This window comes from Haplochromis burtoni, unplaced genomic scaffold (genome assembly GCF_018398535.1).
Source record: "Haplochromis burtoni strain Fernald_Lab_line unplaced genomic scaffold, NCSU_Asbu1 Contig_182, whole genome shotgun sequence".
In the NCBI taxonomy this organism is placed as follows: domain Eukaryota; kingdom Metazoa; phylum Chordata; class Actinopteri; order Cichliformes; family Cichlidae; genus Haplochromis; species Haplochromis burtoni.
Genome location: NW_024582543.1, coordinates 1,224,780 through 1,240,669, shown reverse-complemented (window position 1 = coordinate 1,240,669; position 15,890 = coordinate 1,224,780). Strand labels below are relative to the sequence as shown.

Genomic DNA, 15,890 nt, shown 5'->3' with positions numbered 1-15,890 from the left:
TATCTTTCTTTTCAATTAATATCTCTATTTCAGATCAAGTGGAAAACTAATTTCAGCTACGTTCAACTCCTACACTTACCAAACCGAAATCCACTTCTAGACAGAAAAAGCAGTGTTATAAGAGTGATTAATGGAATGAAATTGAGTCTGGACTCTTAATTACTTTTATATCAAGAGTAATATAAGATCAAAGTAAGACACAGCAGGACCAGCTTAACACTTACTGATTGCTCTTATTCAAAAGCTTGAAAGTGTGGCAGATTTTTTTTCTTTTTGCTTGCATATCTGATTCACCACCTAACCGTAATACTCTGCACTGTGTAGTTTTTCAAAACCACCTCTTTTGGGGTCCCACTTTGAAGTCTGGAAACATGTAAGTTCACCTATGACGCCATAACATTCCTCAGGTCTCTGTGGTAATGTTTTGGAGCAAAAAACCTGGACCATCAATGCACCCAGTATCACAAAGTGCACATTACCTGGCAACCATTTAAATGCAGTCTTGCAATCCTGGCACCGACCCCTTTGGTCAGGGAATGAACATGCAATCACCCTCTGTGGCAGTCCACCGAACGAGACCTACTTGACTCCCATCGCAGGATCAATCAACTCATGTCAGGGTTCAAGAGCGCGATGTGTCACTCTCAATAGCTTCTCTTCAGACTGAGCCATAGATCAAGGTCATGTATGAGATTGATCATGATTGATCTGCCTGCATATTCTTGCCATGAGTAATAGTGGCAATACAACAGCAGATAGGCCTCATTTAAAAGCGGGGGGAGGGAGCAGCAATAAAAGCATCGGGAGGTCAACTCCTTTTTAGGCTTGTGGCTAAATTCGAGTCAGCAGCACAGGTTGCTGATTAGGGCAGAGGGCACCAACTAAATTCTTGAGCCATTCAGAGAGGACAGGCTCCAGTGGTCAGGAAACAGCCATGACTATTGTAAGCTGCTATGGGACGCAGGGTAAATATTTAGCTTGGAGAAGGAGGGGTAATAAATTTTGAGAGCTTTAACCCAATTGCAAAAAGCATGCTGCTGTGAGCAGCACAGGGGTGGGATGATGGGTGACTGGAGCAGAGAAGGGAGTCTATATAAAGTGGGGTTTATAGAAGCAAAGACTTACAATAGGAAAGCCGTTAGAGCCACACAAAAAAAAAAAAATCATACAAACTACACTGTATTTGATTATGAAGCCGGTTGTTGGATTAATTAACATGACGACTACTTCCCATTTCCCTAATCTGGATAAGCCTTTATGCCCAATGAGTCTGTTCCAACTCACTCACTACAGCTTACTATTACTATTTCTGTTCTCACACAAAATAACAAAAGCATTCACCCCTGACCACAGATAGAGCTGAACAGATGAAAGGATATGAAGTGGAACAAAAGAATTAGAGAACAAATGTACTGAAAAATAACTTATTATTCTTCAGATAGTTAAAATTAGACTTATACCGACAAATAGTCAAAAACTGTCCTTAAACTGGCTTCTATTAAGCAGTGTATATGTTTAATAGAAGCATAATGAATAATCCTTATTCAATTTTATGTTCAATCCTAAAATGTACGTTTTCAGCGTTTAAGGACTCTCTGATGACAAAATATCAGCCTATAATCTCCCAGAATGCAATGATGCCTGCTAAATTGATTGCTGTAGGTCCACTAAACTCTTTTTCCCTTTCTCATCTTTCCATCCATTCATGGAGGCAAATGTTTTGTGTGACTAATGAGAAGAACAATAAACTGTCAGATATGCCTTGTCGCCAATAAACAGGAAACAGCAGCATTTGGAGCCCAGGCACTGACATCACATCACTGCGACAGTCATGAAGGAGAAAAGATGAAGCAAATTAGTAAGAAGACATTGAAGAATGTGTTACGGAGTAAGAATCAGTGAAAAAAACTTTCGAGTCACCCAAAAGATCTGATGGACGTCATGCTTTCTCAACCCTGAATGGAAGTCATTTTTATCAACAGTGTTGATTTGTCAAATAACTCAAATGAAAAGAGCCAAATAAGTGAGTGCACTGCTTGCCAGAAGCCAAGATCAACTATTACCTCAACGATGTGAATCTTGAGGAAAGGAATGTACACTTTGATCACTTAATTTCCTAATTACCTAATTAAATGGAAAATGTGCAGGGGGAAATTGTGATTGGGCCTCCCAGCAACTTTCATGTAACTCACCTCAATCATTAACCATCAGTTAATTCTGTTACGTAAGTAGCTCTTTCAAGCCATGCTAGGGGAGAGGCTCTAGGGGGGTCATAACATGTGCTGGCTTTCCCCCAGTATCAACATCAGATCAAATATTTGATCACATCAATACTTTAGACTGGGCTACTTCCAGTTTAGACAAAAGCATTTTAAATTCTTTGGGCTTAGCGATTTGCCGACCTCTGACCTCTCTGGCCTGTGACCTGAGTCTCATGACTCTGTACCTGAGCCCATAAGAAAACAGACATCCAATGTTTACAATCCACTGTACATTGCCGGCGGCTGGCATGCGTTTGTGTTTTAAAACTCACACTGAGGTTTCTGTCCCAGATCTGGATGGTGCCATCTTGGCAGCCCGCTGCGATGAGCTTTCCGTCGCGGCTGTAGGTGCAGCATGTGGGGATGACCTTCTTACCCTGGAAGGAGCGAGGCTTGAACACAGACTTGTGCTTCTTCTCTGAATTGAGGTCCCATGTGCGCACAGTGCTGTGAACAGACAGATCATTTCATTTATCCTAACCCGGTTGTCATGAATCACTCAAAAAACGTCCGTCTCTCACAACATATTTGTTCTTTAACACCTGCATCCACCATAATAAATCAGAACTGTGGCGATACGGTGTCCCCTGTCATTTCGTGAAACTTTAGGTCAGGCAGCTCTGTGACGCAGGGTGAGAAGTTTTGCGAAGAGCAAAACAGTAGATCAGTCTGACAGGTACGTCTGAAGCGTCCATGAAGTCCTGATTCTCTTTCCTACATCTGTTGAACACATTACACAACCTGGAGCACTGAGAGTGGGGGTTTGAATGCAGACCCGTCGTAAAATACAAATGAGAGATTTCATTCCAAAACATCATAAAATGAGAGTAAAACAATAAGCCCTCATGGATACAGGTCAGTCTGTGTAACACTTTACAGTTCTTTCCTGGATCGAAACCAAAAATGAGCTTTATACTTTCTGCGAAGGCACCATTAATGCTGTACGATCTATTCGTGCTTTGGAGCTACATATGCTGTCATACAGAGGATAAACCTATTTATTGATTGATTTATCCACTAAAACTGCATAATGACAAATGTTGCTAGCTTAAAATTCAGAATGAGCATTCATCTAAAAAAAATGCAACAAAAATGCAGTTTTAATACTTACATTTTTGTACATTGCAAATAAATATAGAGTTTAAATGATGCTTTTATCTGCCTTTCTCCTTAATCTAGCTCTGCATCATCTCAGACTGATAAAGCAAAGACGGCAAAAAAATGATAACAGCACTAACTCAGGTGCCCACCAGTGATGAGACAGACTTCACCTCCCACATTTATTTATTGGAAGGGTGTTAGTACACATCGACATGCCAGCACTTCACATGCTCCCACCAACATTCGTGACAGACACGGTTCATCCAAATGTGTCTGTGAACCCACTGCCTGCTTTAGTGGGTATCTTGACCTCTGGGTCACGGGGTCAGCAGGGGAGTATAAACATACAGGCAGGGCTGCTACTAACAGCCAGGGAAGGATTCCACTGTGGCCGGCTACAAAATCACAGACACACACACTCAACTGTGTTTGGATAAGTCTAACAATGTGATACAAATGCCAGCTGAAGACATATGGTTTGAGTGAAAACCTGCAAGGGTCAAATAAAACTCTGATGCATAGTTGTGTTTAAATCCACATAACATGAAAGCTGTTAAATCACAGAAAAGAAAAAATCCTGCTGGGAAAAAAGTGCAAAGGCCACATGTATAAAATCACATTTTCCAATGCAAACTGGAGGCTTCTGCACTGTACAGTAAGCTGTTTACACAGCAGATTTCCATGTGTATGTGTGTGAGTGAGGGATAAAGAGCGATAGCCTCAAACTCAGTGACATATTGGTCCACCTGCTGCCTCACACAGACATCTCAATTCTGTTTACAGGAGACTGTGGGCGAGTGTCAAGCCAACAAAGACAACATGACCTTTCATGTACCACACAAAACCTGGAATGGTATTTATCATAAGAAACTCTTTCCAAAACATGGCATTGCTGGCTGTCAGAGGGATAGAGCAGAGAGGCTGGAGCCCACCAGTGCTGAGCAGAGCGTAAGTGATGGGGAAAGACTGCACACAGTCACTTGTCGGGAGTAAGATGCTTGTGGGAAACTGAGGGCTATCTAAAGGGGTTCATTTTAGTTTTATCCTCCTAAGACCCGAACTCTTCCACTGCATGCATTTTAATTTCTCTTTGATATTTGGGCATATTGGGGCCCAATGAATGTAAAAACAAAAAATTACCAGATTTTTTTTTTACCTTATTTTTGTTTTTAAGAAAAATAAGAGCCACATATGAGTATATCCGTTTAAAATTTTGATAGAACAGTAGCAGTATAATGTCCTTGTAAGTGGATATTGGGCCCTTGTAGAGCAAAATTCAGTATTTTGGTCTAAATAACCCAAAATGGATGGTTGGGGGAAGGGGATAACAGGTATATATTAAAAAATGATACACAGCATGAACAAAAAACATTAGCAGGTAATAACATTGTCATTTCCCATTTCTCAAAGGCCTGTTTTCCCTTCAATCAGCAGCCCCCTTTTCTTGCACAAACGCTTCACAGGCAGAGGGGTGAATGCAATAAAATGAGATCCATTCAACCTCAGTCATGCATGTGCACTTTACGAGGTAGCACAGTCGTTGACACATCAACTGAGGAGTGACAGCTCCCTAGGCCTCGGGTTTTATCTGTACATCAGGTTATAGGCCCAGTGGGGGTGACGGCTGCTAGGATCACCTTTCCAGATTATGGGATGAAGAAGAGAGACGGAAAAGAAGAGCGTTCGTCTTGTTTAAGGTTGTTTATTGGTCGAATTCCAGTGATAGACTGAATTGCCTGTTTCCTGGTTGACTGACTAACTGGGGCTCTGTTATGAGAAAGGAGGATTAGGAGGGAAGATGCTCAATCTTCCATCACAGCTAAAGAAGATAACAGAGGGATTTAGGAGGCATGCACACAATTGTACCCAAGCAATGAATCAAAAGGAGGAAGATTGTGGCCATTGTGGCACAGATGGGCTGTGGGTACAGTGACAGACTCATTCACAAAACTTCACAACATTTTCACAACATTGTTTCTGCTCAGTAGCAAGGCAGGTGAGACCATACACTACAAAAGGCAAAATGCCTAGAAAAAATATCTCTTGAGCTTGAGTCAAGGCAGGTTTTCAGATTTAATCAAGCAAAGGTGTGATAAGTTGCGACCCAGTTCGCTGACAAAAGAAACAAACACTGTATTTCACAGCTCTCACAGTAAAAAACTAGAGGCTACTGTCAGTCAAAAATTCAGCCATGGCTATAAATTGAACAAAAAGGATTAATGCACTCCTTAAAGCTATGGTATGTGCATTCGTGGGCAGAATATGGAACACTTGCAATGTAAGGTGGGAAAGAGTTAGCTAGCAGATCATTACATGAAGGAACCTTTTAAAAACAAGCGCGTTCATGCTCACAGGTGTACACACGGGTGCTCACACACACAAACTACACCCTTTTTGGCTCCTACCACAAAGCACACTGTGTGCTGTCGATCTTACGTGCTGCACAATAATGTTTAACATTTAGTATTTACTGTTATATTCCCATATATCATCGTGATGTTGTTTATTGTATTGCTCTCGTTTTCTTCTGCTTGTTTACTTTTTTCATTCTCAACAGGTGAAACTAAAAAAGTATCTATTGTTAGCTAGTGTTTTCTCTTCTGGGTTTTTTTCTCCATGCAGGTGATCCAGTTGTTTTTTTTTCTTTTTTTTCTTCCCCCCTTTCTCACCATCTCTTCTCCCCTCTATTTTTCTTTCTCTCCCTCTCTTTCTTTCATTCTTTCTCCCTGTCCTATCCCCCAGTCATGTCTGTCCCGTCTTTAAAAAACGAAAATAAAATAAATACATAATTATAATAAAGGTCAATCAAATGGACCAATATAGAAAGGCCATGATGATCCACTTGGTAAAGTAAATCCACTTGGCATCTTTCTTGGCCTTCAGACAACAATTCTGAAGGCTAAAGATCCAAACGGGACAGGCAAAAAAAAAAAAAAGGTGGGAAAGAGTTGGAGATGTGCTGGACTGTGGATGAACCCATCCAGTTCAGTGAATCGCCCCAACATGCTCACCCACACTTTGAGGAGTCATTCCTCATATGTCATCCATTTAACTCTCCTTTCCTTTAAAATTGAAAGTAAACTATTACCAAGGGCACTGATAAGCAACTGACTTGCTAATTCGTCAAGATCCAAGTGCTAGAGATGATCAATTAGCGCTCACAGCAGACAAAAGCAGAGAGAGTGAGAGACAGAAGTACGGCCTTACACAAAGCCTAACCAAAAGTACCATTCTCGCAAAACAAGATGAATTACTACCACAATTTATCCATGCGTTAAATCACAAATCTGCTTTATGTGACTTTGTGTTTGTCGATGCTCTCTAGTATGACACATTTCAAATCAAATGTTTAGTTTGAGCACATGACAAAGACAAACAATTTGTCAGCAGTAAAAGGCCCTGCCATGTTGTCCTCTGGGTCTCCTTGTATACAGCTACACATCCAAGTCCAGCTGCAGCCCTGACAGCAGGCCAGCGCGAAGGGAATCCCTGGCATTCAAACCTCCTGGAAACATTCCTCAAATTGTGTGTATTTGTGTGTACACATGCTCAAGTGTGCTTCAAGACTCGACAGAAGTAACATGTGGGCCCAATTAGAACGTCGCCATTTGTCCTGTCCTCTGTGCTCCACTGGCTGAAATTTCAGTCGCAAAAAAGGAACGTAACATGGATTTTTAACCTTCTCCTAGGCACTATAAAACTACGTACGTAAAGCCAAGAATCACCAATGTCCTATCCTTCAAAACAACAACACAAATCTTTCCAGTGTTATACTTGGTAAACTGTTTTATGCCATGTGGTTAGTTAAGTGTTAAAGATTTGGTGCATTAGAAGTTTTAAAAAAAGCTCCTAATATACACCAAGTCACAGCTATATTTTAACTTTTTTACTACTTCAAGATCAGCCCTGCCAAAGAAATACTTCCACTGAGAGTTAACCCAGCAAGTATTGCTTTCACTTTCTTGGAAATAAAATCTGTGGCTTTCAAACATTCACCAAAGACTCAGACGCAGTTAAAGTTGCTTCATACTTGTGCGGTTTGTTCCTTAGGATCAAACATGAATACTGTTGGAAAACACTGTTTCATTTTACAACTGCACGCTCTCAAACAGAATGACAGAAGAATGTGAAATGTTGACACACACAGCGCAACACTTTTCACTGACTGACTCGATTCGCACAGTTCTACTGAAGCCCTATTCAAGCCACAGTTTCTGAGAACACCCTGCTGCTATATTATCAGTACTTCCCTCTCATCCACTTCCTCCCAGGAGGGGAAAAAAAAAGTATGGGTTAATGAAATCATTCAAGGCGCTGGGAGGTAGCCCTTAATGAATGAGATTCCACACTACTGGGGGATCTTTAATTAAGAAGCTGGGCGGTCCAGTGATCATGCTTAATAACCTATTCAAGTAAACACAACAAAGAGCCTCTAACTAGGCAGAAAGACCTGGAAAAGCCTGGATGTTGGTCTAATATTGAAGCAGACAGACAGCAGCTGACAGCCTCTCATACTACTGGCCAACTGCTGGCCCATTCTCAAGACGTCCACTGACTACCGCCTGGCCCCTGTGCAGAATCCATACTTATTCACTAAAGTGAATGGAGTGGATGGTGAGACAAAGAAAAGGAGGAAGACTGTCCTTAATAACTGAAGCATTAATAATCCATGATGAAAAGCATAGTTGTCTATAAGGTTTCAGTGATGGTACTGTGTGTTTCACACCTTCATGGCAACAGAACAGTCTCATTAATGTAGAAAGATCCATAGACAGTTAGATCCTCGACAAAACATCTGTGATGTTGTAAATCACTGAGTAAACCCACATAAATTAAAAGTGAGCAAACGAAAGGAACTAATATGAAGGGACAGCCTTCCAAATTATTATAGCCTGAGTCAAGCAAAAAACCCCACAAATATATATTATTAATATTTACCTTATTGTGGCAACTGTAGTTTAAGCAACTTATCACACATATCGCAATTTTAAGCATTCTTCTGCAAACCTTGTGTGCTTAAAGTTATCTGTTTAGGACTTGTAGTAACATGCAGTTTGCTCCAAAGCAACAAAAAGGAATTTCTGATTGAAAACATTGTAGGTTCAGGGACAGTGTGTCCACCAATAAAGTGAAATTCTGCACCAAGTTGCAAAGCACATTACCAACACAATAAGGTGGGAAAATGTAACCAGGAACAACCTCCTCCACCTGTAAATCAACATACCACCCTTTTCTGTCTTTGCCACATCTCTGAGACTCAGCTTGCCACACCGACTGGGTCTGCTGCTGTGAACCTCTCCCGCGTGCAGCCCCTCTGCCTATGAATGGCTCCCTGTGCGCTCCTCTCTGCTGCTCTCCTGTTAGCTGGCCAGGAGAAACACCCAATGCTAACGTGCCAGGGGAGGATTTCCAGAGCCTCAATGAGAGCTAATTAAACCAACCTCCACATCTGGGGGAGCAGTAACACTGGTAAACACTGGGCTGCGGGCTGCCCGCAAAGCCGGGCCCTTGTTTCTCCTTAATGATGATAGCCCTAGGTGTCTCTACTGCTGTCTGTCACACTCTCTTAGACTCATCAATGTGCTGTAGCTTAGTCATACTCTTTGCCTTACAAATGTTCCCGCACACCTATACACAGGACAAAGAATTACAGCTTCTACAGGTTTAGTGCTGATTTAAGGATGTCGCTGACTGTTAAAACTCTGCGGTCTGAAGCAAACAATATAAATATCTGTGTATGACAGCGGTTGATCTGGTCTAAATCACTGCATACAAATAAAGGGCTCCATTTGGACAACATCCAGTATAAATATGCCATGTGCAAACACACAGCTATGAGGCCATGCTACAATCTTCAGAGGCATAGTCTGGATTAGAGGACTCCCTGCTGGTGACGGAGGGGATGAGAGCGAAGAAAAGTCTGTTCGGTGAGAGCATTACTTTGAAAATCCGACAGTAAGAATTACTAAATATAATGCTGGACATTAATTTTGTATCAAAGAGGTGTGGCCTATGTATGATGGGTGTCACTGTGCTATCAGCAGTGCTCTGAAGATGAGAAAGGGTATTTCTCACTGACTGCATACTCTTCAATGTCCTGGGGGACTTTCTCAATGATTATTACTATAAATGGCACACGCTGGTTTGTAAAACAGAGACTCCTTGTTATGCCTGTAAATGAAGTGTACAGGAAAGTAACCATTTCTCCAGAAAATCTTTTAGACAGTTATTGTTTAGAAAGACCAGAGGCTTGTTTTCATTTAAAGAGATAAAATCAGCCAAGATTAAAACTCACTATACAAAATACACATGCTTGGTGAGTCACAAAGAGATTAGGCCCATCTAAAAGCCATTTCTGTTTTCTCCTCCCTGAAAATCAAGACAGCTCACTGTGAAGCTTAACAACTGGATCCACAACATGTGCAATGTAACAGCGCGAGAAAGACAACGGGGGCGTGGAGGCTTCTGCCTTTAACTCACAGCTTACAATGCTTGGTTAAAACTTACCCATCATTGGAGCAGGTCATGAACTCTTCTTTAATCTTGGGATGCCAGCACCCACAATTAAGCATAGCTGTGTGGCCCTGAAAAAAAAAAAGCATAAAGTGAAAATAAACAAATGCACACGTTTAACAAGCACTAAAATGACCCAATATCCTGTGGCTGGCTTCCAGTGGCTTATTTATTTTGGATCCGGTGCACAGCAGATATTGAGAGTTTCCTTTTCTTCACAGCAGTTTTTAAACACTTTATATTCAAGGGCAAGCCACAGAAATAGTAGCTAGCATGTGCTGTTAGAAACTTGAAAGGAGATTAAGACATATTTCGTAATCGTGCGCACAAATAAAGAGTAAAGACAGTTGTTGTTTTTCCATTTTGGCAAAACTTGCAACACAAAAGGTCACCAGATAATTAATCCGATGGTGAATTTTCCAGCACTGTGCATTACAAATGTGAGTCCTTTATCCATATCCTTAATTAGGTTACACTGTAATACATTGACTTTACATTAACGTTCGGATTTCCTCTACATAAGTATCACTTTACAACTGTGCTAGTGAACTCAGAGGCCCTGGAACAGTGAGCTCTTTGCTCTTTGTAACTTCTACACATTTCCTCTGCTGGCGAGTCATGTGGAGAATTACTCATAACAAATAACTTCAAAGCAGTATAACCCAGAGAGAGGCCTCTCTGGCTGCCAGGTCAGAGTGGAACACTTCAGTGTGCTGCGAAGGGGCTTCAGACAAGACATACTGCTATTTGACAGGATGCTCAAGAAGCAGAGCCTTGCATGAGCAGAAGCTGACCAAATGGCATTGGTATGTGTGGATCAGGAAGAGGGCCTGTCTGTTCACTGTCAAATACTTTAACAACACACCATATTAATAACTGATTAAGAATAATTGCATGTGACCTGCTGTTTTATGACTAAAAAGAACTACAAATTGCTAAGCTGTTAAATTTTATGGTAAAATATGCACTCGCTATATGATCAGGAAAGTACAAATGGTCCGTGAAGCCCCTCACTAATTCCCTCCTCTGTGCAAAAACAGCAACCTTCAAAACAGCTTTGCATGAGTGTGAAAAAGGCACTAGCTTCCTTAAAAAAATCTGATTCATCCTTCTCCAAGTGTTCAAAGCATAATGCATCACTGAAAACAATGTCTTTTTTTTAAATTAGCGCAAATGTCATCCCAGAAGTAAAAGACAACTTTTCATGTACAGGAAAAAAAATCTGCTTTTTCACAGGGTTTAATGGGATACCTTAGTGTCAGGCAAGAAGCTCTCACCTGCAAGGCGTAGGGTCTGTGGTTACTCAAGTATGGGGAAGGTAATATTTTCAAGCAGGTAACTGGAGAAGAACTTACCACTGGCATTGAGAGTTAGGACAATAATCTCATAATTTTTTTTTTTTTTTTCTCCATACAGGTGACCCAGGAGTTGTTGTTTTTTTTTTCCCCCCTTCTCACCGTCTCTTCTCCCCTTTGGTTTTCTTTCTTTCTCTCCCCCTCTTTCTCTCATTCATTCCCCCTTTCCTATTTCAAAAAAAAAAAAAAAAATGACAAAGGATGAACTGAAGCTCTGCCATCACGTAATGTCGCATACTGCTGTTTCTGATGTCATTTAAAAAAAAAAAAAAAAAAAAAAAAGGACAATAATCTCAAACTCATCTACAGTGGCTTGCAGAAGTATTCGGCCCCCTTGAACTTTCCCACATTTTGTCACATTACAGCCACAAACGGGAATCAATTTTATTGGAATTCCACGTGAAAGACCAACACAAAGTGGTGTACACGTGAGAAGTGGAACGAAAATCATACATGATTCCAAACATTTTTTACAAATAAATAACTGCAAAGTGGGGTGTGTCTGAGTGCAGTCAGTTGCCCATAGACATTGCCTGACGAGTGCTAATGACTAAATAGAGTGCACCTGTGTGTAATCTAATGTCAGTACAAACAGCTGCTCTGAACACGCCATCCCCACTGTCAAATATGGTGGTGGCAGCATCATGCTCTGGGGGTGCTTCTCTTCAGCAGGGACAGGGAAGCTGGTCAGAGTTGATGGGAAGATGGATGGAGCCAAATACAGGGCAATCTTGGAAGAAAACCTCTTGGAATCTGCAAAAGACTTGAGACTGGGGCGGAGGTTCACCTTCGAGCAGGACAACGACCCTAAACATAAAGCCAGGGCAACAATGGAACGGTTTAAAACAAAACATATCCATGTGTTAGAATGGCCCAGTCAAAGTCCAGATCTAAATCCAATCGAGAATCTGTGGCAAGATCTGAAAACTGCTGTTCACAAACGCTGTCCATCTAATCTGACTGAGCTGGAGCTGTTTTGCAAAGAAGAATGGGCAAAGATTTCAGTCTCTAGATGTGCAAAGCTGGTAGAGACATACCCTAAAAGACTGGCAGCTGTAATTGCAGCAAAAGGTGGTTCTACAAAGTGCTGACTCAGGGAGCTGAATAATTACGCACAATCCAGTTGCCAAGTAAATGAATGCATCTCTTAGGACTTTAAGGTTTCTCCTTAAATTAGAAAAGAAAAATGCAATTCTTTTAATTTAATGAAACATTTTTTCCTAATTCTGGTGTAATCATCAGAAAACAATGGAAAATTACTCTTCTCCAGTAACTGCATTATGCTTCTCAGGTTCACAACAACAACTTGCGAAAGACTAAAAAACAGCAGATATCGATAACAAAAGTAAGCGCAAAGAATTATAATGACAAACAGACAAGAACGGATGGGCAAGCCCAGTTTTTTATTATCACAATTTCCTTAGGCCAGAAAAGTGTCTGTGTTAGCGTTTATATTTGGGAATACTGAAAGAATAAGAAGAATAGTTTGTGCAAAAATTGGAACTTGTACGAAAATTATTTTCACCTGCTGATGGAAATTTGTCTTGTCTATAATATTTATTCAGAGAAGTATCACTGACAGCAATACATATTCAGGGAGACAGAAGCAATACCATGTGATCATACTGCATGTACATACAGTGCAGGCCTGCGTGTGACAAATCTCTGCACACAGTGGGGTTAGTTAGGAAGGAAATTAGTTTTTGTCAACAGAGACAAAATAAAAGCAAGGACTTAATTATCACATAAGACACAGCTAATTGACTGGGACACCGTCACCCGTCCAAAACGCATTTTCACTGAACCAAACTCCCCCATCAGCACCAGATGTGACCGTGCAGGACAAGAATGTAGGACATCAAGGAAAACACTATTTGCGATCAATGGGCCTTCACTTCAAGTAATTCATATGGGTGGTATAAACCATGTCTAAATGCAGTGCAGCAGGCACAGATGCTCATTGACTACCAATATGGCCTTTCTTAAACACAATAAAATCCAAACATGGACACTCAATTAGGATCCTTCTTTGTAGATTCAGGTATATGCAAGAAATGAACCGCGACAGTCCCGAAAGCATGTGTTCCTCTCTTCCTGAGTGCCGCTGGCTTCTCACACAGCACACACATCGTTATCCCCACATACAAAAACAAAACCAACTACACATTGCTACCATTATGCACTGGCAGGGTCAACCCACAGCGCAGAAGAACAGATCATCCGCTGCATGTTTGGAATTAGCAGTGAATCCTGGGTAGACCGCAGTTGCTATAGAAATGAAAACACGAACACCTGCAACATTCTAGAGTATTACAACTTGTACCATATTTTTTTAATAAGATTTTACTATGATTAGGTGTGATTTTACTCTCCGAGATAAATGCTGAAATCTCAGAATACTTCAGCATCACAAAAGTTGGAAGTTGGAGTAGAAAATATGGGCTGTTAGATGATCAATCACATCTGCAGTATTACAATCTGGCTTCAAAGAGAAAATCAAGGGGGCAGTGAAATGATAGCAAAATGTATCGTAAACATCTATAATAATAACCAGACTGACACAGTGATTCTGCATGCTTACAAAATGCGATAAAACAACAGACAGGGAGTTGTTTTTCTTCATTATCGGGGTGTGATGAAGACTTTTTAGTGGATACACGTAGGTCGCTTGCTCCAACTATTTTATAATTTTATCATGTCTATTAAATATTTTTATAATTCTAACCAAGAGAGTGCCTCAGGAAATCTCTTGGTTAGACTTGCACTTGTTGAGTTGTTTCGCCGTACTGATGAGCACCTGTTTTATGTCATTTACAGAGCCACGCAGCACTTTCTTTTTATTTATATTTTCTGAAGAACAAATTTTTCATGACTCAGATTAAAGCAGATGTGGAAACTGTAACAATGGAGTTACTTTTTGGCATAACGTGTGGCGTTTGACTGCAGTGAGCGATTATTACTGACATTTCTAGTAAACTTGTGTGTTCTTGGCTTCATTGCCACTCGTCTGATCCTCTTAGAGTGCATTGTTATTGTTTCGTTAGATTTTATTGTAGAAACTGACAGTCAGCAGTTTGGCATACCTTTGTGTTAGCCATATCCACAATGTACTGGTCTCCTTTCACACACTCCATGACACTGAAGCCATCACGGTCCAACACCTTGGCCTGTGCATTGCCCGAAACCACCAACATGACATCACCGGTGATGCTGTACTGCAGGGCCTTGATCTGATGGCTGAGGAGACACAAAAACAGCACAACAAAGACTGCTTCACTAAAACATTCTTATATAAGCTTTTAATTCTTCACTTTTTCAGGCACAAATAAACACCAGATAATTGCAACTATACGACCAAAACATCTCAACATCTGATGTACCTGATTATTTGTATGACTGGCCTACAACAATAAACAAAGACACCCAACTATAACAACAGCAGAATATTTCTAATAAAGTGTTTTTAAAGCATAAAAAAACAAAGCTTTCACAGAGAAAATTATCCACTGATAAAAACGGATGTTTTAAAAATAGGGGCAGGGTGCTGACATTGCGAGGTTAATGTGCAAATGCTTATTAGTCTGGAACCTCTCAGTTCTGCTTGGAGCATTATCAAAGGGCAAACCCTACAAACAGTTAGAGCAAAGCGAAGCGAGAGGTAGCAATCAGCACTGGAAAAATGTAAACATACTACAGTATTCACTAAAAATAACCCACCCCGTTTTAGATAAACGCTTCTGATTGGTCGAGCAAGGGCAAGACCAGGTGGAAATCTGTTTGAATGTGAGATCAGCTGCTTTCTGTCAGAGCAAATGAAACATGAGCCCTCAGATTCATCCAGTTCCCAGGCCGAGGAAGCTTCAACAACTTTCTATATGAAGCCCGGCTTGTTAGTAAACCAAACAGACTCCTAGATCACACTGTAATCAAATTAAATGTAGCGTTAATAAGGGGAAACCTGCTCCAGCTCAGCCCACTGCTTCCCAAAAGCAAAAAAGAATTTGATCTTTGATGATGGCTTTAGTTAAACACGGAGTAAACACACATGCAAACACACAAACAGACACATATCTTAACCATCTGCTCTCAAAAGGCTCATTTTGCATGAAAACAGAGGATGTCGCAGAGTTAGCATGAGGTTTGGTGATGTGTGTGTGTGTGTGTGTGTGTGTGTTTGTGAAAGTGTATACACTCTGGCACATGGAAATGCAGTCAGTGTAGTGGATGTTTACATGAAATTAATTATTGAACACGTGTCAAGGAGGTGTGTTGCTGTTCTCAGTACCACTCGCAAGGCTGCAGAGATCTGAAGGCCTGCAGAGCCTGGTCCATCCCAGCAAAATCCCAGAATCGAACATCATAATCATATCCACCAGACACCAGGCGGGCTCCAGAGGGGTCCAAGCCAAGAGCCGACACCTGAGGAAGCAGTTTGAAAACCAAGAGACAACTTATGAGCCTGTACAACTCAGAAAGCAAGCCGCTGCTGATTACTAGTTATAATACTAGAAATCTTTAACAATACAGTCATGTTGGCTTTGTTAAAAGGCACAGAAATAAATACAACCCAAATATTTTAAGTTTATTCTTCAATAATTTAGAACTAAACTGTTTAAAAACTGAAAAAGTGCTAGATCAGGATACCAGACTAAACAAAAGC

General features: G+C 40.8%; 1 protein-coding gene across 1 annotated transcript in view; it reads right to left on the bottom strand.

Annotated features, from left to right (window-relative positions):
- LOC102292604 (WD repeat-containing protein 70) overlaps window positions 1-15,890 on the bottom strand; it is a 44,006-nt gene that overhangs the window by 24,635 nt on the left and 3,481 nt on the right. The window contains exons 7-10 of the mRNA XM_005934715.3: window positions 15,516-15,649; window positions 14,314-14,467; window positions 9,870-9,946; window positions 2,534-2,708 (exon numbers count right to left, since the gene is read on the bottom strand). Coding sequence (XP_005934777.1) covers window positions 2,534-2,708; window positions 9,870-9,946; window positions 14,314-14,467; window positions 15,516-15,649 — 540 coding nt within the window. The remainder of the gene's footprint in view (window positions 1-2,533; window positions 2,709-9,869; window positions 9,947-14,313; window positions 14,468-15,515; window positions 15,650-15,890) is intronic.